The 16571-nt window shown below is 51.6% G+C and overlaps 1 protein-coding gene across 2 annotated transcripts in view; it reads right to left on the reverse strand.

The window, feature by feature from the left end:
* LETM1 (leucine zipper and EF-hand containing transmembrane protein 1) overlaps positions 1–16244 on the reverse strand; it is a 39773-nt gene extending 23529 nt beyond the window's left edge. For both annotated transcript variants that reach the window (XM_059379438.1, XM_059379432.1), the window contains exons 1-3: positions 15924–16244; positions 11980–12040; positions 3623–4073 (exon numbers count right to left, since the gene is read on the reverse strand). In XM_059379438.1, coding sequence (XP_059235421.1) covers positions 3623–4073; positions 11980–12040; positions 15924–16002 — 591 coding nt within the window. In that variant the 5' untranslated portion in view covers positions 16003–16244. The remainder of the gene's footprint in view (positions 1–3622; positions 4074–11979; positions 12041–15923) is intronic.
* Between the last annotated feature and the right edge of the window lie 327 nt (positions 16245–16571).

Consider the following 16571-nt stretch of genomic DNA (forward strand, 5'->3'; position numbering starts at 1 on the left):
TTTGACTCCCCAAAAATGTAACTGCTAGGAGCCTCCTGTTGACAGAAAGTCTCAGTGAGGACAGAGCAGTTGATGAACAAGCATTTTCCAGCATTTCATCTGCTGTATTCTTACAATAAAGCCAGACAAAAGAAAATACTAAGAGAATGATAAAAGAAAGTATATTTGCAGTAGTCCATATATTTTTTATATGTTTAAACATTTATTTAAAAAATCCACGTAAATGGATCTGCACAGTTCAAACTTCTGTTGTTCAAGGGTCAACTGTACTAGCAATCAACAACTAGAAACTGAAATTTCAAGAAGTCCTTTTATCTACAAGAGCCAAAAGATGGAAGCACCCAAGTGTCTGTGGACAGATGGACGAATGGATGGACAGACAGATGGATAAACAAAATGGACACACAATCCATACAATGGAATGTAATCCAGCCTTAAACAGGAAGGACACTCTGACACCTGCCCCCACTGGGATGGACCCCAAGGACACGGTACCGAGTGAAGTGAGCCGGTCGCCAAGAGATGACACTGTGTGACCCACTTACCCGAGGCCCTCAGAGGAGCCAGGTTACAGGGACAGGAAGTAGAGGGTGGGTGTCGGGGGTGGGGAGTTAGTGTTTCGTGAGGGGCAGAATTTCGGTTTGGTGAGATGGAAGAGCTCTGGAGATGAGGGTGGCCCCACTGAGCAGAGAGCCTGATGCGGGGGCTTGATCCCAGGACCCTGGGATCATGACCTGAGCCGAAGGCATAGGCTTAATGACTGAGCCACCCAGGTGTCCCTTTTCCTTACTTTCTGACACAGGTTCATCCCGTAGCACCATTGGTGAGCTCTGTCTCTGAGAAGCCCCAGTTCCCCTTTGTGGACCCATTAGAAGCCAAGGGCTGGGGGCCAAGTGTGCTCAGTGCTACTAGGCTGTCATGCCTGCCACACCTGGTCACCAGCTGAAGGGAGCAAGAGGCTGGAACCGGTAAGAGTCTAACAAAGCTGAGAAACTGCGGTAATTCTCGATCACATGTCTGCCATCAATGGCTAGACCAGCAAGTTTGTTAGCTTAAGAGCATTGCCGCATGGTAAACATCAGGGATCCAACATGCGCCATCTGAAGCCAGCACTTGGCGAGAAGGCTCTGGGAAGAAGAGCCGTGAACACACTGGAGAGGCAGAGAACCAAGCCTGCCCAACAGCCCCCAGCTCCCCAGAGCCCTCAGGAGCCTACAAGCCAGGCCCTAGCTGCACTTCTCCACAGAGAGCTCTGCCAGATATCAGCCGCACGTCGTCCCGGCTAGAAAACCAGGACCCCGGGGCACGGAGAGAGCACGCAGCTACTTCGCCGAGCAAGAACAGAGGCCGAAGACAGCACCATCTCTCCCCGCACAGCTGCTCAACACATGGTCAACAGACACACGCTGTGGCTCTGGACACACACTGCTACCTCATGGTCCCTCCTGCTGACTGCCACTCGGAGTCATTTCCGCGGGTAAGCCAGAGCTCCTGTGACAGAGCCAGAAGCGCTCCTTCCACCAAACACACAGGCCCACAGGGCCGAGAGTCAGAACACAAAACAACTCTCCAGATACTCGTGTCACACAGGAACCCCAGACAGGTCTGTCACTCTCTGTTTAACAAGATAAGCAAGCATTCAATAGCTGCATGACCTAAATTCACATTTCAAATGTACCTCCTGCTTATACAAATTATTCTACAATCTCTTTGCCTTTGTAAACATAACTTAAGAGTCACTTTTCTTTAATTATCACAACTGCCAACGTTCTGTTCAAATTCAAAGTACCTATAGGACCCTAAACCAAAGGAAAATAGCATTGCTCCACAGACCCTCTCCTTAATGCTGGCAATGGACAGACATACCACCTCGGCCAAGCCCATGTCCACACAGGGACCTTACCCTGGGATGTGCTCATCTGCTCCAACTCTGTTTTTTCTTTTCCTTTTTTAAAAGATTTTATTTATTTATTTGACAGAAATCGCAAGTAGGCAGAGAGGCAGGCAAGGGGTGGGAGGAAGCAGGCTCCCCACTAAGCAGAGAGCCTGATGTGGGGTTCAATCCCAGGACCCTGGGATCATGACCTGACCCGAAGGCAGAGGCTTTAACCCACTGAACCACCCAGGCCAGGCAACCCAACTCTGTTTTTTCTTAAAGTTTCAGTGTCTTCAATGAAATAGCAAACACATGCACCTTTCAAGGATGAATGGGATGGGGGTGGAGCAGAAGGGAATCCGAGAAAGCATTAATGTGTGCACTGTACTTGACACCCAGCGAGCACTAACAGTATGATTCTGGAATACCAGTGCCACTGCTCCTTCTTCCAGTCCTCAACCTGCCCCCACCTAGAACAGCGTCCCAAGGGACACTCTAGCCAGTTAAAATGACCCACATTCTCCATGAAGCTCCTGAGAACGAGTATAAAATCTGAAGCCAAAGTAATTCTCACACATGACAGCCATTTCCTAAGATCCTCTGAAGGTCAACTTAAAGGAATTACCCATCGCTGCACCTCTCCTTGGAGAATCTAAGGGTGTGGAGAACATAAAGCTGCCCCTTGCCCCCTGGGGACTCACCAAAAAAAAAAAAAAGCAAGAGAGGAAGAAGAAAGAAAAATCAACACTGTAACCATCAGTTATTTCAGATAAGATAAGAGATCTAAAAGATCTGGGCTCCTGGATATATAGGAAGAATCTTGTTTTAAGAGCCAGGGGATGGCATGGGGCGCTTGGGGGGCTCAGTCAGCAAAGGATCTACCTTCCAGATCAGGTCAAGATCCCAGGCCTGGGATGGAGTCCCGTGTTATTCCCATGCATCTGCTTCTCCCCTGCCCTCTGCACTTCCCCCTACTCACATTCTGTCTAGCTCTCTAGTAAAATCTTTTTAAGATTATTTAGTTGGTGTTTTGTTTTTTTTTTTAAGATTTTATTTATTTATTTATTTATTTATTTATTTGACAGACAGAGATCCCAAGCAGGCAGAGAGGCAAGCTGCGAGAGAGGAAGTGAAGCAGGCTCCCTGCTGAGCAGGCTGTGGGGCTTGATCCCAGGACTCTGGGATCATGACCTGAGCCGAAGGCAGAGGCTTTAACCCCCTGCGCCAGTCAGGTGCGCCTAAGATTTTACTTATTTATTTGGCAGAGAGCGATTACAAGTAGGTAGAGAGGCAGGCAGAGAGCCTGATACAGGGCTTGATCCCAGGACCCTGAGCCAAATGCAGAGGACCATTGATCCCATGACCTGAGCCAAAGGCAGAGCCTTAACCCACTGAGCCACCCAGGTGCCCCTCTAATAAATAAAATCTTAACAAAGAAAGAGCTGGTGGATGGCAGAGAAAGCTGGTGCACTGAATGCCGACCCAGATGGCCAGGGAGCGGGAAAGCGGGCAGGTTCTGGAGCAGATGATGGAGGCACAAAAGCCTCTGGCAGAGGAGAAGTGCTGCCATCAGCGGCATCTTATGGAGAAGTTCGCAGGTTATTTTTCCTGTGCTTTTTTTTTTAAACACCAGAAGTGGCAGAAAAAAGCCTAGAATGTACGTTGAAGCACCCAGAAGGGGAAGCTGCCGGGAGCACTGGTGCCCCTTACCTGCCTGTGTACCTCTTACCTGCCCACGCCCCTTACCTGTCTGCGCTCCCGGCGGGTCAGGCTGTGGCCATGCAGGATTCGCCAAAGCATACGCGCTGCGATCTTGGTGTCGATCCACAGCAGGCGGAAGCCATGGTAATAGTGCTTTAGCTCGTCCACGACCCTCTGCCCCAGGGACTTCCGCACGGCCACCTCTGGTGGGGGGCTGTACACGGGGCCACCCTCCTCCAGCTTCTTGTTCTTGTCCTTTAGGGACTTGAGGGACTTCTCCACCACAGAGTCATCGCCCAGCGGGGCCGATGAGTGCCAGCAGCGCAAGGGAAGGAACAGTGGCCCTGGGACGACCAGACTGGCAGAGGTGAGGGCCCATGGTGCTCCAGCTGCTGAGCATGTGCGCTCGGGCCTCAGAGTCCAGTAGCCACGGGGATCAGCTTTGAAGCAAAGGTGCACAGGGTGGACAGGAGTGCGGCAGTGAAATGGCACGATCCTTGAAAAGGAAGAAAGGAAAACAGTGATGAGGAGCCAGCCACAGTCCACAACCTCCCAGCACCACATGCCAACGGGAGCGACACAGACCAGAGCCCTATCACAACCGCTCAAACACTCAGCCTTCCCACCTCGTGAAACAGACTCCCCACTGCTTCCCGATGCCTGGAAACCACAGCAGGAAGAGGAGGAGCTGTGTGAGAGACCAAAGGCAGGGGCTTGTGTGAGAGACCAAAGGCAGCCAGTCCCCATGGGCTCATGGAAGACACCAGGACACCAAGGAGCCTGGGCATGGGCTAGGGTCTGGGGTGAAGGGACAGGCTGGACACAAACAGTACAAGCCAGACCCTTGGATTAGACAGACCCAACATCAGGGCAGATCTCCCAGATGAGTTCCTAGAATTGGGGAGTCCAAGGTGGGACAGGGGTGGGGGGGTGTCCTTTCCCCTAGCAGAGGACTACAAAGACCTGCAGTTCTAGGGGTACCTGGGTGGCTCTGTGGGTTAAAGCCTCTGCCTTTAGCTCGGGTCATGATTCCAGGGTCCTGGGATTGAGCCCCACATCAGGCTCTCTGCTCAGCGGGGAGCCTGCTTCCTCCTCTCTCCCTGCCTGCCTCTCTGCCTACTTGTGATCTCTATCTGTCAAATAAATAAAATCTTAAAAAAAAAAAAAAAAAAGAGACAGAGAGACCTGCAGTTCTTGAGCGAGTCCTGGAAGTCAGTGAGGACACCTTGAATCAACGGGGCACCAACCCTGTGCGGCCCAACAAAGACGTTTGTGCCAAATGCCAAAAACTGAACAAGTCACGTCCAGAGCCCACTCTTACCCTCTCTTCCCCGTGCTGCTCCCATTGCTCAGCCCAGAGCCTCAATTATAGTGCAGTGTTGGAGCAACTTACCTGCATGATTCTCAGAGCCCTACAATTGTCTATGTACCCCACCCACCTCACTGGAGACCTCCTCCCTTCCTGGTGCACAGACTCACTTCTGGGAGGCCACAGGCTCCAACTTAACCTCAGAGGCATGTGTGTATAACCAACATGCCCTAGCCTCTTCCCAGCCACTGCACCTGGCCCAGCGCCAGCAGTGAGGACCTAAGCTCTACAGCTGCCTGTCCCAGTCCAAATTCCAATCCACTGCTCATTGCTGTGAGACCTTGGGCAACATAATGAACCCCTCCATGTTTCGGGAGCTTCCTCTGCAATCAGGTGTGGTAACACACACAAAAAGCCCCCAAAGCCGTGCCTGGCACACAGCAACACCTACCAGAAGGGTGGCAGTGATGACTACCCTCCCATCAAAGCGGCTGAGCAGCAGACGGTCAGGGCTGGAAGGAAGCTCTGTGAATGTCTAGACTAGATGTGCCTTTTATAGACAGGGAACACCGAAGGAAAAACAGAGACATGCCCATCTCAGTTCGCAGCCTGCATCAAGTGGGCACAGCTGGCACAGGGCACCACCAGCCACAAACTGATCAAGCCCGCTTGGAGGCCCCGTTCCCGTGTGCGGAGGGCAGGGTCCGTCCTGTGCCATGACCCCCAGATCCCCACAGTCAACGCTTGAGCAGGGAGGTTAGTGGCCTTGAGCCCACCCTGCTCAAGCGTTGAGAGCTCGCAAGAGAGAGGCTGCATGGAGCACAGCTGAGCTGCTCAGCCACATGGGGCTGTGGGACTGCAGCCACAGCCTGGGCCCTCTTCCCTTACTCTCACCTCCTAATGTAGGCGATGACAGTGCCCACACACAGTAATGAACCTTACCTCCCATCTCCGTCAAACTTAATTACCCAATTTTCCAACCCTCAATTAGCAAGGAAGCAAGTGGCTGCCACAAGAAGGCATGATGTCAGCAGCTGCAGGGGCAGCCAACAGGCAGAAATAGACTCGTGAAAACAGCATGCAGAAAAGCACCTGGAGTATCTAGCTGGGGCCAGTGACCTCCAAGATTTGGCTATCTTTACACACACTAGAGACTACTATTACTAACAATCTAGCCAGAAAGGTTTAGCTATTTTCCAAAAGCATAAAATTGCATAATCTGTTACTTTAAAAATATTTCTTAGAGTAACCCCAATCTGGGCACTGCTGCCTCCCCAAGAGCAGCTGGTGCCCTGCTTTGCCCCACCTCATGAGAGCCCATGGCTTGGCCTCGCTCTTGAGAAATGCACGCCTTCCTCACCCACACAGGGTCCGTGGGCCCAGTTTCCCACCAGCCAGACCCCAGTCCTGCTTTTCCTTTCCTTTCCTTCCCTTTCAAAGTGGGGAAAACCCACTCCAGGCAAAAGCAACGTGTCAACAAGAAATTCGCAGTCACTAGAGAACAGACTGTAGGCAATAAAAAACTTGAGGGCTCCTATTGAAGCTGCTCATTTTACTTTAGGATGCTGATGCCCACATCCACCTCAACACACGCCCCCTGCTGCCACCTTCAAGAAGAGAAAAACTATGAATACCTTGGCTGGTTCAGTCAGGAGAACAGGCTGACTCTTGATCTCGGGCTTTTGAGTTTGAGACCCACTCTGGGTGGAGAGAGGACTTTAAATCTTTAAAAAATGAAGAGAAAGGGGCGCCTGGGTGGCTCAGTGGGTTAAAGCCTCTGCCTTTGGCTCAAGTCATGATTCCAGGGTCCTGGGATCGAGTCCCACATCGGGCTCTCTGCTCCGTGGCGAGCCTGCTTCCTCCTCTCTCTCTGCCTGCCTCTTTGCCTACTTGTGATCTCTGTCTGTCAAATAAATAAATAAAATCTCTAAAAAAAAATGAAGAGAAAAACTAAGTGGTGCCTGACAGTAGAATATATTCACAGGGTCAGCATTTCCTGTGCCTCGTGGCACCAGCCACACAACTACAGCATGGCAGGCAAAGGGACCCACACCTGCTCTCCCTGCAGCTCTTCCCTAACTCTTATCAATGGCACGACTACTATGGCCACACGATTCCTATCATGTCCTGTTTCTGAGGGGACAGCTCACCCAGACAATGGCTTGAGCTGAACAGGGAGAATCACAAATCTCCACGTGCCCCTTTCCATTTTTCAGGGACATGATGCCAGCAAGGGCAAAGTGATACCAGCAGCAAGAAGGGAAGCAAAGATGAACAACAGAGCAACAGGTGCCAGGATCCAGAGGAGTGATTTCCAAAGTGCAGGACATCTCTCTGCCCAAAGACAAGAGGTGAAACCACGGTTGCCTGCAGGACAAGGGGCCCCTCCACCAGGGAGCCGGAGACCACTGCCAACATCTCAACACCTATCAGAGCCCTGTAGGCCCCGTGACACCCAGTGTCCCCCATGGGAGGAGCACTCCAGGGGCCAGGGAAGCAGCTTTTAGTGTTTTAGCATTTCTGCAGCCCATCTCAGGAGAACTGAAACCACATGAGACTCTGGGAAAAGACTCCTGGTGGCCCCAGCCTTCCCACCAAATGAGTTCCAGGACTAGGTCCTGGAGTTAGTTTGCTTATTCCCAATTTTAGGGGCTCCCTTGCTACCTTTATTTTTATGATAAAGGAGGTCAAGGGCAGCTAGACAATGGCCATGACATTGTCTTGGATCAGAAACTTCCCACCTGCTCACCCTTTGGGGTCTGGACCATTTTAGCTGAAGACTGAGATCGCAAAAGAACCATCAGAGAGAGCACAGTGACCACCACACTGGCCTCAGGACCACATAGACTTCTGCGGCTGGGCTTATACACAGAGCTCTTCCCACAAATGCGGGATGGCCCTGTTAAGTGCACTTTCTTTATGATTTCTTTTGTCTAGCCTGCTTTATTGTAAGAATGCAGCATATCCTACACAGACGAGACAAGTGAGAATCGACTGTTTGAATTCAGCAAGGCTTCTAGTCAACAGCTGGCTAGCCGTTGTTCAGCTGGGGGAAGTCAAGTCGTATGTGCGTTTTCGAATGCACAGGGGTTGGTGCCCCTGACACCTCCCTGCCTTGCTCAAGGGTCACCGTCCTTAACCGTGTGGCTCAGTATTTCTTTCTTTTTTTTTTTTTTTTTTTTTAAAAGATTTTATCTATTTGACAGACAGAGATCACAAGTAGACGGAGAGGCAGGCAGAGAGAGAGAGAGAGAAGCAGGCTCCCTGCTGAGCAGAGAGGCCGATGCGGGACTCGATCCCAGGACCCTGAGATCATGACCTGAGCCGAAGGCAGCGGCTCAACCCACTGAGCCACCCAGGCGCCCCTGGCTCAGTATTTCTTATACTGAACCAGCAAAAGGAAAAGCAACATGGCCAGGATGCTGAGACTGATAAAGACTTCAATTCTCACCTGTAACCTCTCATTTGAAGTATAGCTGTTCATCTGAACAGCTTTTTGGTTCCCACTGCTCAAAATTCTTTTTTTTTTCTTTTCCCTATAATCTTCTTTAATTTATTTTTAAGTACGCTCTACACACAACATGGGGCTCGAACTCACAACCTTGAGAGTCACCCACTCCACCAACTGAGCCAGCAGGTGCCTCACATTGCTTAACTTTCTAAAGAAAGCACTTAACGTTCTACAAATTGTTAACTTGTAAAAAAATGTGTATTAATAAAGCAGTTTTTAAGTTCATTTATTTGGTTTTTATTTCACAGAAAGAGAGAGAGACCACAAGTAGGCAGAGAGAGAGGGGGAAGAAGGCTCCCTGCCGAGCAATGAGCCCAACGCGGGGCTCGATCCCGGGACCCCAAGACCATGACCCGAGCCAAAGGCAGAGGCTTAACCTACTGAGCCATCCAGTGCCCCAGTTTTTATGGTTTTTTTTTTTTTTTTTTAGATTTTTAAATTTATTTATTTGACAGTTGGAGATCACAAGTGGGCAGAAAGGCAGGTTCGGTGGCGGGGAGCAGACTCCCTGCTGAGCAGAGAGCCCGATGTGAGGCTGGATCCCAGGACCCTGGGATCATGACCTGAGCCAAAGGCAGAGGCTTTAACCCACTGAGCCACCCAGATGCCCCAATTTTAATGTTTTAATATGAATCTTAAATGCAAGTACATTTGACTCTTAAAAGGTGGTTGAAAAATTCAACATCCATACCTAACAAAAACAGGAATAAAAATACAGGGCAGAGAGTACTAAAAACAAAATCTAACATGACACAGGCCAAATACTAGACACTCCACTGTTTGCTGGACGGACAACGCAGCTGCTTGGACACCAGGCCCAGCGGCTGAGGAAGTGGGAAAGCAGAAGCACGGGCACCAGAAGGAGAGATGCACAGGGCACCCGGCCCCAGCAGACCACGCCTCCAAAGACAGGTGGTACCATGTGAGCTAGAACACGATAAACGAGCTGTGAGAGGTGGCTGGACACAAGAAAACTGGTGACTTACATGCCAGCAATGATCACGTAGAAAAATAATGAAAAAGAAGACCCAGGGACACCACACCCAACATGTCTGGGCATCCTCTTAGAGGCACCAGGTGTGGCCCAGATAAAGAAAATGACAGACCTCTTCCTGAAACAAGAGAAAAGGTCTTACTAAAGAAAACAGCTAACTCCCTAAGAAACTGTAGGCACCTTTAAGTTAATATTCCCCAACAATTTTATGGGTTTTTAAAAAGATTTTATTCATTTGAGAAAAAGAGAGAGAGAGTGCATGCACTAGCAGGGGGAGCAGCAGAGGGAGAAGGAGAAGCAGACTCCCTGTTGAGGGGCTCAATCCCAGGACCCTAGGACGATGACCTGAGCTGAGGGCAGACACCTAACTGACTAAGCCCCCCAGGAGCCCTGATTTTATGGTTTTGAGGACAATCCAGTTACAATCCCAAAAAGACCACTTTAGAACTGAAATAATTCAGAAGTAAACCCAGAAGGACTGTCCAGAAAGGAAGTGTTCCAGGCCTGGTCCCCTGCAGATAAAAGCCAGCAGGAGGCCTCACCTGGGCAAATGGCAGGCGCAGACCACTCAGACACAAGTGTCCCACGCAAGAGAAAAGGGCAGGGAAGGCTCTGCAGGCTGCTGGGGTCACTGATTGGCAGCACCACCCCCCCTGCCCCCCCGCCGAGTGGTTCATGCAGGTGAACCAGCCCCCACCGCAGTCCTCTAACCTTCCTTAGAGGTCTGGTACCTAGAAACCAGACATTTCACACAAAAACCCAGACTTCTAGGTTGTCTTGAAAAAAACCAAGAGCTGGTCTTAAGAGGCTTTATGGCAAGCGGGAGTTGCACCCCAGGATCAGCAGCCCCTGCTTCCAGCCTCGCGCTGGAAGCCCCTGAGAGGGTTACCCGTGGATTACAGAATTTGCTTTAGAATTAAATCTAGAAATGCACACTTTGGCAAGAGTAAAGATGTTCTATGAACATTCATCAATGGCTCTGTATCATAAAAAGAAAGAGCTTATGACAACAACATCTTACACTGGTCAAAAGAGAAATCTAATTAAAATCAAACCCAGGGGTACCTGGGTGGCTCTGTCGGTTGAGCAGCTAACTCTTGATTTCAGCTCAGGCCGTGATCCTGGGGATGTGGGAGGGAGCCCTATGTTGTGCTCTGAACTCAGTGGGGAGTCTGCTCGGGATTGTCTCTCCCCCAACACCTACTCTAAAATAAATAAATAAAATCTTTAAAATCAAACCCAAGATCAGGGTGCCTAGGTGGCTCAGGTAGATAAGCATTTGCCTTTGGCTCATGTCATGATCCTGGGGTCCTGGGATCGAGCCCCACATCTGGCTCCCTGCTCAGCAGGGAGTCTGCCTCTCCCTCTCCCTGCAGCTCCCCCTGCTTGTGAACACACACACTCTCTCCCTCTCTCTAATAAATAAAATCCTGTTTTAAAAAAATCAAACCCAAGAGCCAGGTGGGGAGTACTCTTGCCACATGCAGGGGCCAGCAAAGATTGCTGCTGGGAGGGGCTCTGAGTCAGACTCTTCCGTGTCCCCACCATACACTGCACGTGTGCCAACCCCATTCCACAAAGACTCTCACACATGCAAGAAAAGCCTCTCAAGCCCCCTGTGTTTAAACACAATTTTGCTTCACCATCAACCAAGTTTTTGGGTATGACTTACATAGTTTTTATTTTAGGGAATTAAATCTGTTCCAGGAAGCATTCTCCAGAAAAGTGTTATAGACAAGATGAAGTGATAAATGAACAAGCTCAAATTATAAGAAAACTCAGAAGACCCTATAGCTCTGTGGTTGTAAAGGGTCAGCTGGACAGCAGTTGGGAAAGATGTCTGTACTCCCAGATTGGAAGAATCTGGGCTGTTGGAAGGGAGAGACAGGCTCTACTCTGGGTATCTGGGGCAAGTGGACAAGGGCCTGGGAGTCAAGAGACAGGTCTGGGAATCCAACTACATAGGTGGGGAAGCTGATCAGAAGGAAACTATGCTCGGGGATGCCGGGCAGAGGGAATGGTGGGTGGGAGAGCACAGGAACCCTGAGGGACGTTTGAGTCCACGTATGACAGTGGACAGGGAAGTATGGATGCCACTCCCCCAAGGAAGTCCTCCAGCCTCACAAAGTACCACCACAGGGAAGGGCTAAGTCCACCACATCCCACACATCCCCCAGGAGGTGGGGGCAAGCCCTGCAGCCAACAGTCACTCAACACAATGCTCTACAAAGGACCAAACGGGGTTCGAGGGAGGGTCTTGGTGCAGCCTATGTCTCCTTGCACAAGTACATGAAAACCCACAGACAAACAGCCGTGGGAATGTGGAAAAGCACATGGTGCACAGTAAGTACACACTTTTCAAAAACAGACACATGAAGAAAAGACCAGAATAAAATTCACCAAAATGTAATAATATTTACAACAGGTACTAGGATCATGAATGTTTATTTTCCCAAGTTCCAATAACATATGAGGTTAAAGAACAGGAGGGTAGACTATACCATCCCCCCAAAATCAGGAGTCACACAGCACTCAAGCATTTTCAAGCTCCCACTTTAAAGGGATGCACAGTGACGTTGTTGACTTACAGGTGATTTATCAGCCCCACGGTGTTGGCACAGCTGAGGCAGGCACGATCTCTCAGAGTACCTACGATAAAGACAAGGAGAAAACAAGAATGTAAATCTCAAACCAGGGGCTGCAGACTGATTTCACCTTTTACAGTCTCTTGCAGAGTAAGTCTCTGGAATTCTGTTCTGAGTGTTGGAAGTTTTCAGAGTGCTGCTAACTGAAGGGTCTGTTCAGTTAGGAACACAGGGTCTTGGGATAGCCCTAGAAAGAAGGGGAATCTTAAACAGCCCTGGGCTTCAAACACCCCCACCAGGGATACTGGGTTTCACACAGGGTCCACAGAGCCCAGGCCTGGGGGGTCTCCCCAGGCAGGACCACTCCCGACTCACTCCAGCTGATGCCAGGCTGCATGGGACCCTCAATGCACAGACACCCCACAGAGCAACAAGGACCCCATGCATACAGCCCAACACCTTCTCTGCCCACAGGAGGGGGCGAGGGGTATGAGAATTACTGGTAAAACAGACGCTAAGAGCAAGCTGTTTTTTGGATAAACAGTACTGGTGAGTGTACAGCATACTTTAATGATTTTGGTATATTTTTGACACTTTTTCTAACTCAGTGTGGTTTCCGTAAGCATAAAATTCAGAGTTCGTTCTCAAGACCAATGCCTGGGCTTACCTGGGATCAAGCCCTGTGCTGTGGAGACCACCTGCGGAGGGAACGTGACAAATATGGGGGCCATGGGGCCAGAGGCACCATGCTGACAGGGTGCCAGGCCACAAGGCTGGAAAGGCAGGCTGGCACCCTAAGACCCTGAGGCAGCAGGAGTACACAGGTGCGGCGTGTTGAGGGTTTAGTCTGGGAACCAGAGTGAGAAGGGAGAGAAGATGGGCACAACAGGGGACAGGTACCAGCCCAAAACACCCTTCGAGCAGGCCAGGCAGGGGAGACCCAAGCAGCTCCCGGCAGACCCTCTGGAGACAAAGACTTCTACTTGTCACTTTACGTATCCCAAGAGAAACCCAGTGTTATCACAGGCAACTTTCCATCAAATTCGGGACCTTGTAGTATAGGTGACAGTCTTGTTTAAGCTGGGCTCTGGGCTCCCAAGTGGTTACCACAATTCATAATCTTTTATACTTCAAACACTACATTTTTAGTAACACGAAGCCCTTCTTACTCCAGCTGAGGACCAAACAGAAGTGTGCCAGACCTGAGCCAGCCCCACACCTCAAGAACATGGCTCAGCCATGGTTCCCAGCCCCATACCCGCCTCCCCCCAGCAAGGAGACAAGCTGTCACAGCTCCCAGAGCTCCTTGGCCTGCCCTCCCATCACTATATTATGTGAACTGCACATCCCCTGTCCTACGTGGCCCCTTCTCACAATCTCTGCACTCGGAAGGTTTCCCCAGCCCTCCAAGGAGCCTGCTCCTGAGGGATCCAGGGGGAGGACTCGGGGATACCGGCTATAGATGGGCCATTTCCTCCTTCTATAAGTCCCTTTAATCCCTGTCCCCATAACCAATTCTCCAACTCTCTGGCCCTAGCTGGAGAGCCTACTAGTCGGTTCTGTCTGACCCTACCTGGAGTTAGTGCACCCCCACGGTTATTAAGGCTTCAGTCCCACAACACTGCTCAGCTTCAGACACCAGTTGCAAATAGGGTCCTCAGGTCACCCATACCTCTGCCAATTACAAATAGGAGGGTTCCCATCACCACTCTGAGTTTTATTAATTCTCTGCAACAACACAGAACTCAGGAAAACTCTCTACTATTACAGTTTATTATAAAGGACATGAGGACCAGCCAGATGGGGAGGCACATAGTGCATGGTGTAGAAGACTTCTGAGTGCAGGAGTCTGTGTCCCTGTGGGCTTGGCATCTACAGATGCCACTAAGTCCAATGCTCCCCAAGCCCCCTTAGTCAAGAATTCTTTTCTTCATTACCTAGACATGACTGATCACACCCTAGGCCACTGGAAATCAATGTCAATTCCCAGACCCTCTCCCCTCCCTGAAGGTTGGGATTCTACAACAGAGCTGAACAGTCTTCAAAACTGTCAAGAAAACCCTGAGAAACGTGTCACAGCCAAGACTAAAGAGAAATAACTACAACCTGTAATGTGGTGTCCTGGGTAAGGTCCTGGGGTGCAGCAAGAAATCAGAAACAAAATATGTGCACAATAAAGGAAAGGTACTAATAAAAAACAAAGGTGAATAGAAAGTATGTAAATAACAAAGTAAAAAAATCAGAATAAAGTGTGGGATAGAGGGCACCTGAGTGGCTCAGCTAGTTAAGAACTGCCTTCAGCTCAGGTCAGGATCCCGGAGTCCAGGGATCGAGTCCCGCATCTGGCTCCCAGCTCCTCGGGGAGTCTGCTTCTCCCTCTGACCTTTTCCTCACTCATGCTCTCTCTGTCTCTCCCTCAAATAAATAAATAAAATCTTTAAAATAAAATAAATAAAATTTTTAAAAGTGTGAGACAGAATAAAAGAAATCTGAATACAGTATGGAGCTCAGTTAATAGCAATGTACCAATGTTGGTTCACTAATTGTGACAATGAGCCACACTGATAGAAAAAGTTACTACTGGGGAAACTTGCTGCAGAAAATGGCTACTGCGCCCAGCCAGGAATGTTCTGGAAGGTTCAAGACTGGATTTGGAGTCCAGCCGTGGGTCTCCCAGGCTCTGGATTCCCTGTTGGTCCTACAGCAAACCTAATGTCCAAGCCACTCTCAGCCCCTTCCTGTATAATAAAGAACAGTGCTAACTACAAGAAACATCTGTATTCCCAGAATGACACAACCACAAAAACAAATTCTGCTCACTTTTAAACTGTGAACGTGCTACAGAAACCCGAAGTGGCCAGAGTATTTTTATTACCATGCTTAACAGGGAAGAGTTACAAGGAGAACTCGAACAGCTGATGGACCTGGACACCCAGACCATTCACACCGTCAACTCCCGCTGCTCAGTGCCTTTTTCATTGCTCCAAAGTTCTAAGCAGCCAACAGTCATTACTGTTAAAAATTACAAGAATTATGTTTCTTGGGTGTGCTTTTGTGAATCCTAAAGTACTTTCAAATATATTTCACTTGAGCCTCTAATACTTGTAAGGGAAGTCCTAATCTTAACAAATAAGGAACAAACTCAGGTTAATGTAAAAAGAATCAAAAAGGGAGTCTGGGCTACTGACATATGGACGGACCCCTAAGAGCCCCGAGTTAGGTGTGATCTCTATGTGGACAGCAGGATCACAGAGGCTGGGGATACCAGGGGACCTGCCTGGGGCCATCCCGAGCAAGGCCAGGGGTCCCTTCTACAAACACGTAAACAGTACTAGAATACCGGCGCTGCGGATGTCCTACAAGCCCGCAGATCCTGGCCATCTCATCTCAAGGAGTCCTAAACGTGTCCCAAGGGCACGACTTCCCCGGAGAGTGAACACCGCGTTCCACCAAACTTAACTACGACAAGAGCGCCTAGATTGTCCTAGGACTGGCCGTTAGCGCGCTCCCTTCAAAAAACTTTCCGAACCCCGCTCAGGACGCCGCCGCCAGCAGCCGGGCGGCTAAGGTCACGGCGCGAGAGTGAGTCACAGGCCGCCGCCCCGCGCGCGGCTCCCACACCCCGACACCGGGCTGGCCAGGGCGGGGCAGAGGGGCGAGGCGGCGCAAGGTCCCAGCCCCGTGTGACCCCAGCCCCAGCCCAAGGTCCGAGCGCCCCTACCCAGCGACCCACCAGAGCGCCAGCCGGCGCTGTGCTTCCGCGAGGCAGCTGAGGCCCGAGGCTCGAGGCCCGAGACCGTCCGCCCGGACTCCCGGCCCTCTTCTCCCGTCCTCCAGACGCCGCCGGCCGCCGGCCCCGGCCCCAGGCCTCGGCCCCGCCCGGCCCACCCGACCCCGCCGGCCCCGGCTCCAGGCCCCGCGCTGTCGGCAGAGCGCCGGCTTCTTACCCCTCGGGGCGGCGGTGCGGGGCGGCGGGAGGCGAGAGGGCGCCCGGCCGCAGCAGCTCCTCAATAAGATGGACGCCATGTGCCCAGCCGCAGCGGCCGCTGGGGCCTCCTGCTGCTGCCTCCTCCTCCTGCGCGGCGGCTGCGGCTGCTCGCCCGCCCGCCGGCGCCTCGGCCCGCCCGCGCGGACGGTTGAAGGCGACGGTTGGCTCCCGGCGGCGGGCGCTCAGCTCAAGGACCCGGCACCGGCGGCAGCCATGTCCCGGCACAGCGTCCGGCGGCGCGGGGCGGGGCGGCCGGGCTGCCGCTCCCATTGGGCCCCTCGGGTGCCCGCCGCCCGCCAGGTGCAGGGCGGGCTCGCGCCGCCGCGGACTGCGGGTCCCGGCGTGCCCCGCGACGGCCAGACCCTGAGACCGCGCGGAATTCTGGGGCCCGTCGCACCAGCCGCGCATGAGCGCTGGGCCTTTCCGGGTCGGTGCAGGCGGAGGGTGGCGGTGCTTGCGGCTGCGGGCGCTCGGGGGAGGGCCGTATGGAGCGACGCGGTTCGCCGGTTTGGATGGCGGAGCGGGTGCTAATTGTCGGTCTCGTCCCCGGCCGGCGCGCGTAGCCCCGAGGGGCCCTCCCTGGGGCCGGGCCTAGAGCGGTGCCCCC

Source organism: Mustela nigripes, chromosome 1 (assembly GCF_022355385.1).
Source record: "Mustela nigripes isolate SB6536 chromosome 1, MUSNIG.SB6536, whole genome shotgun sequence".
In the NCBI taxonomy this organism is placed as follows: domain Eukaryota; kingdom Metazoa; phylum Chordata; class Mammalia; order Carnivora; family Mustelidae; genus Mustela; species Mustela nigripes.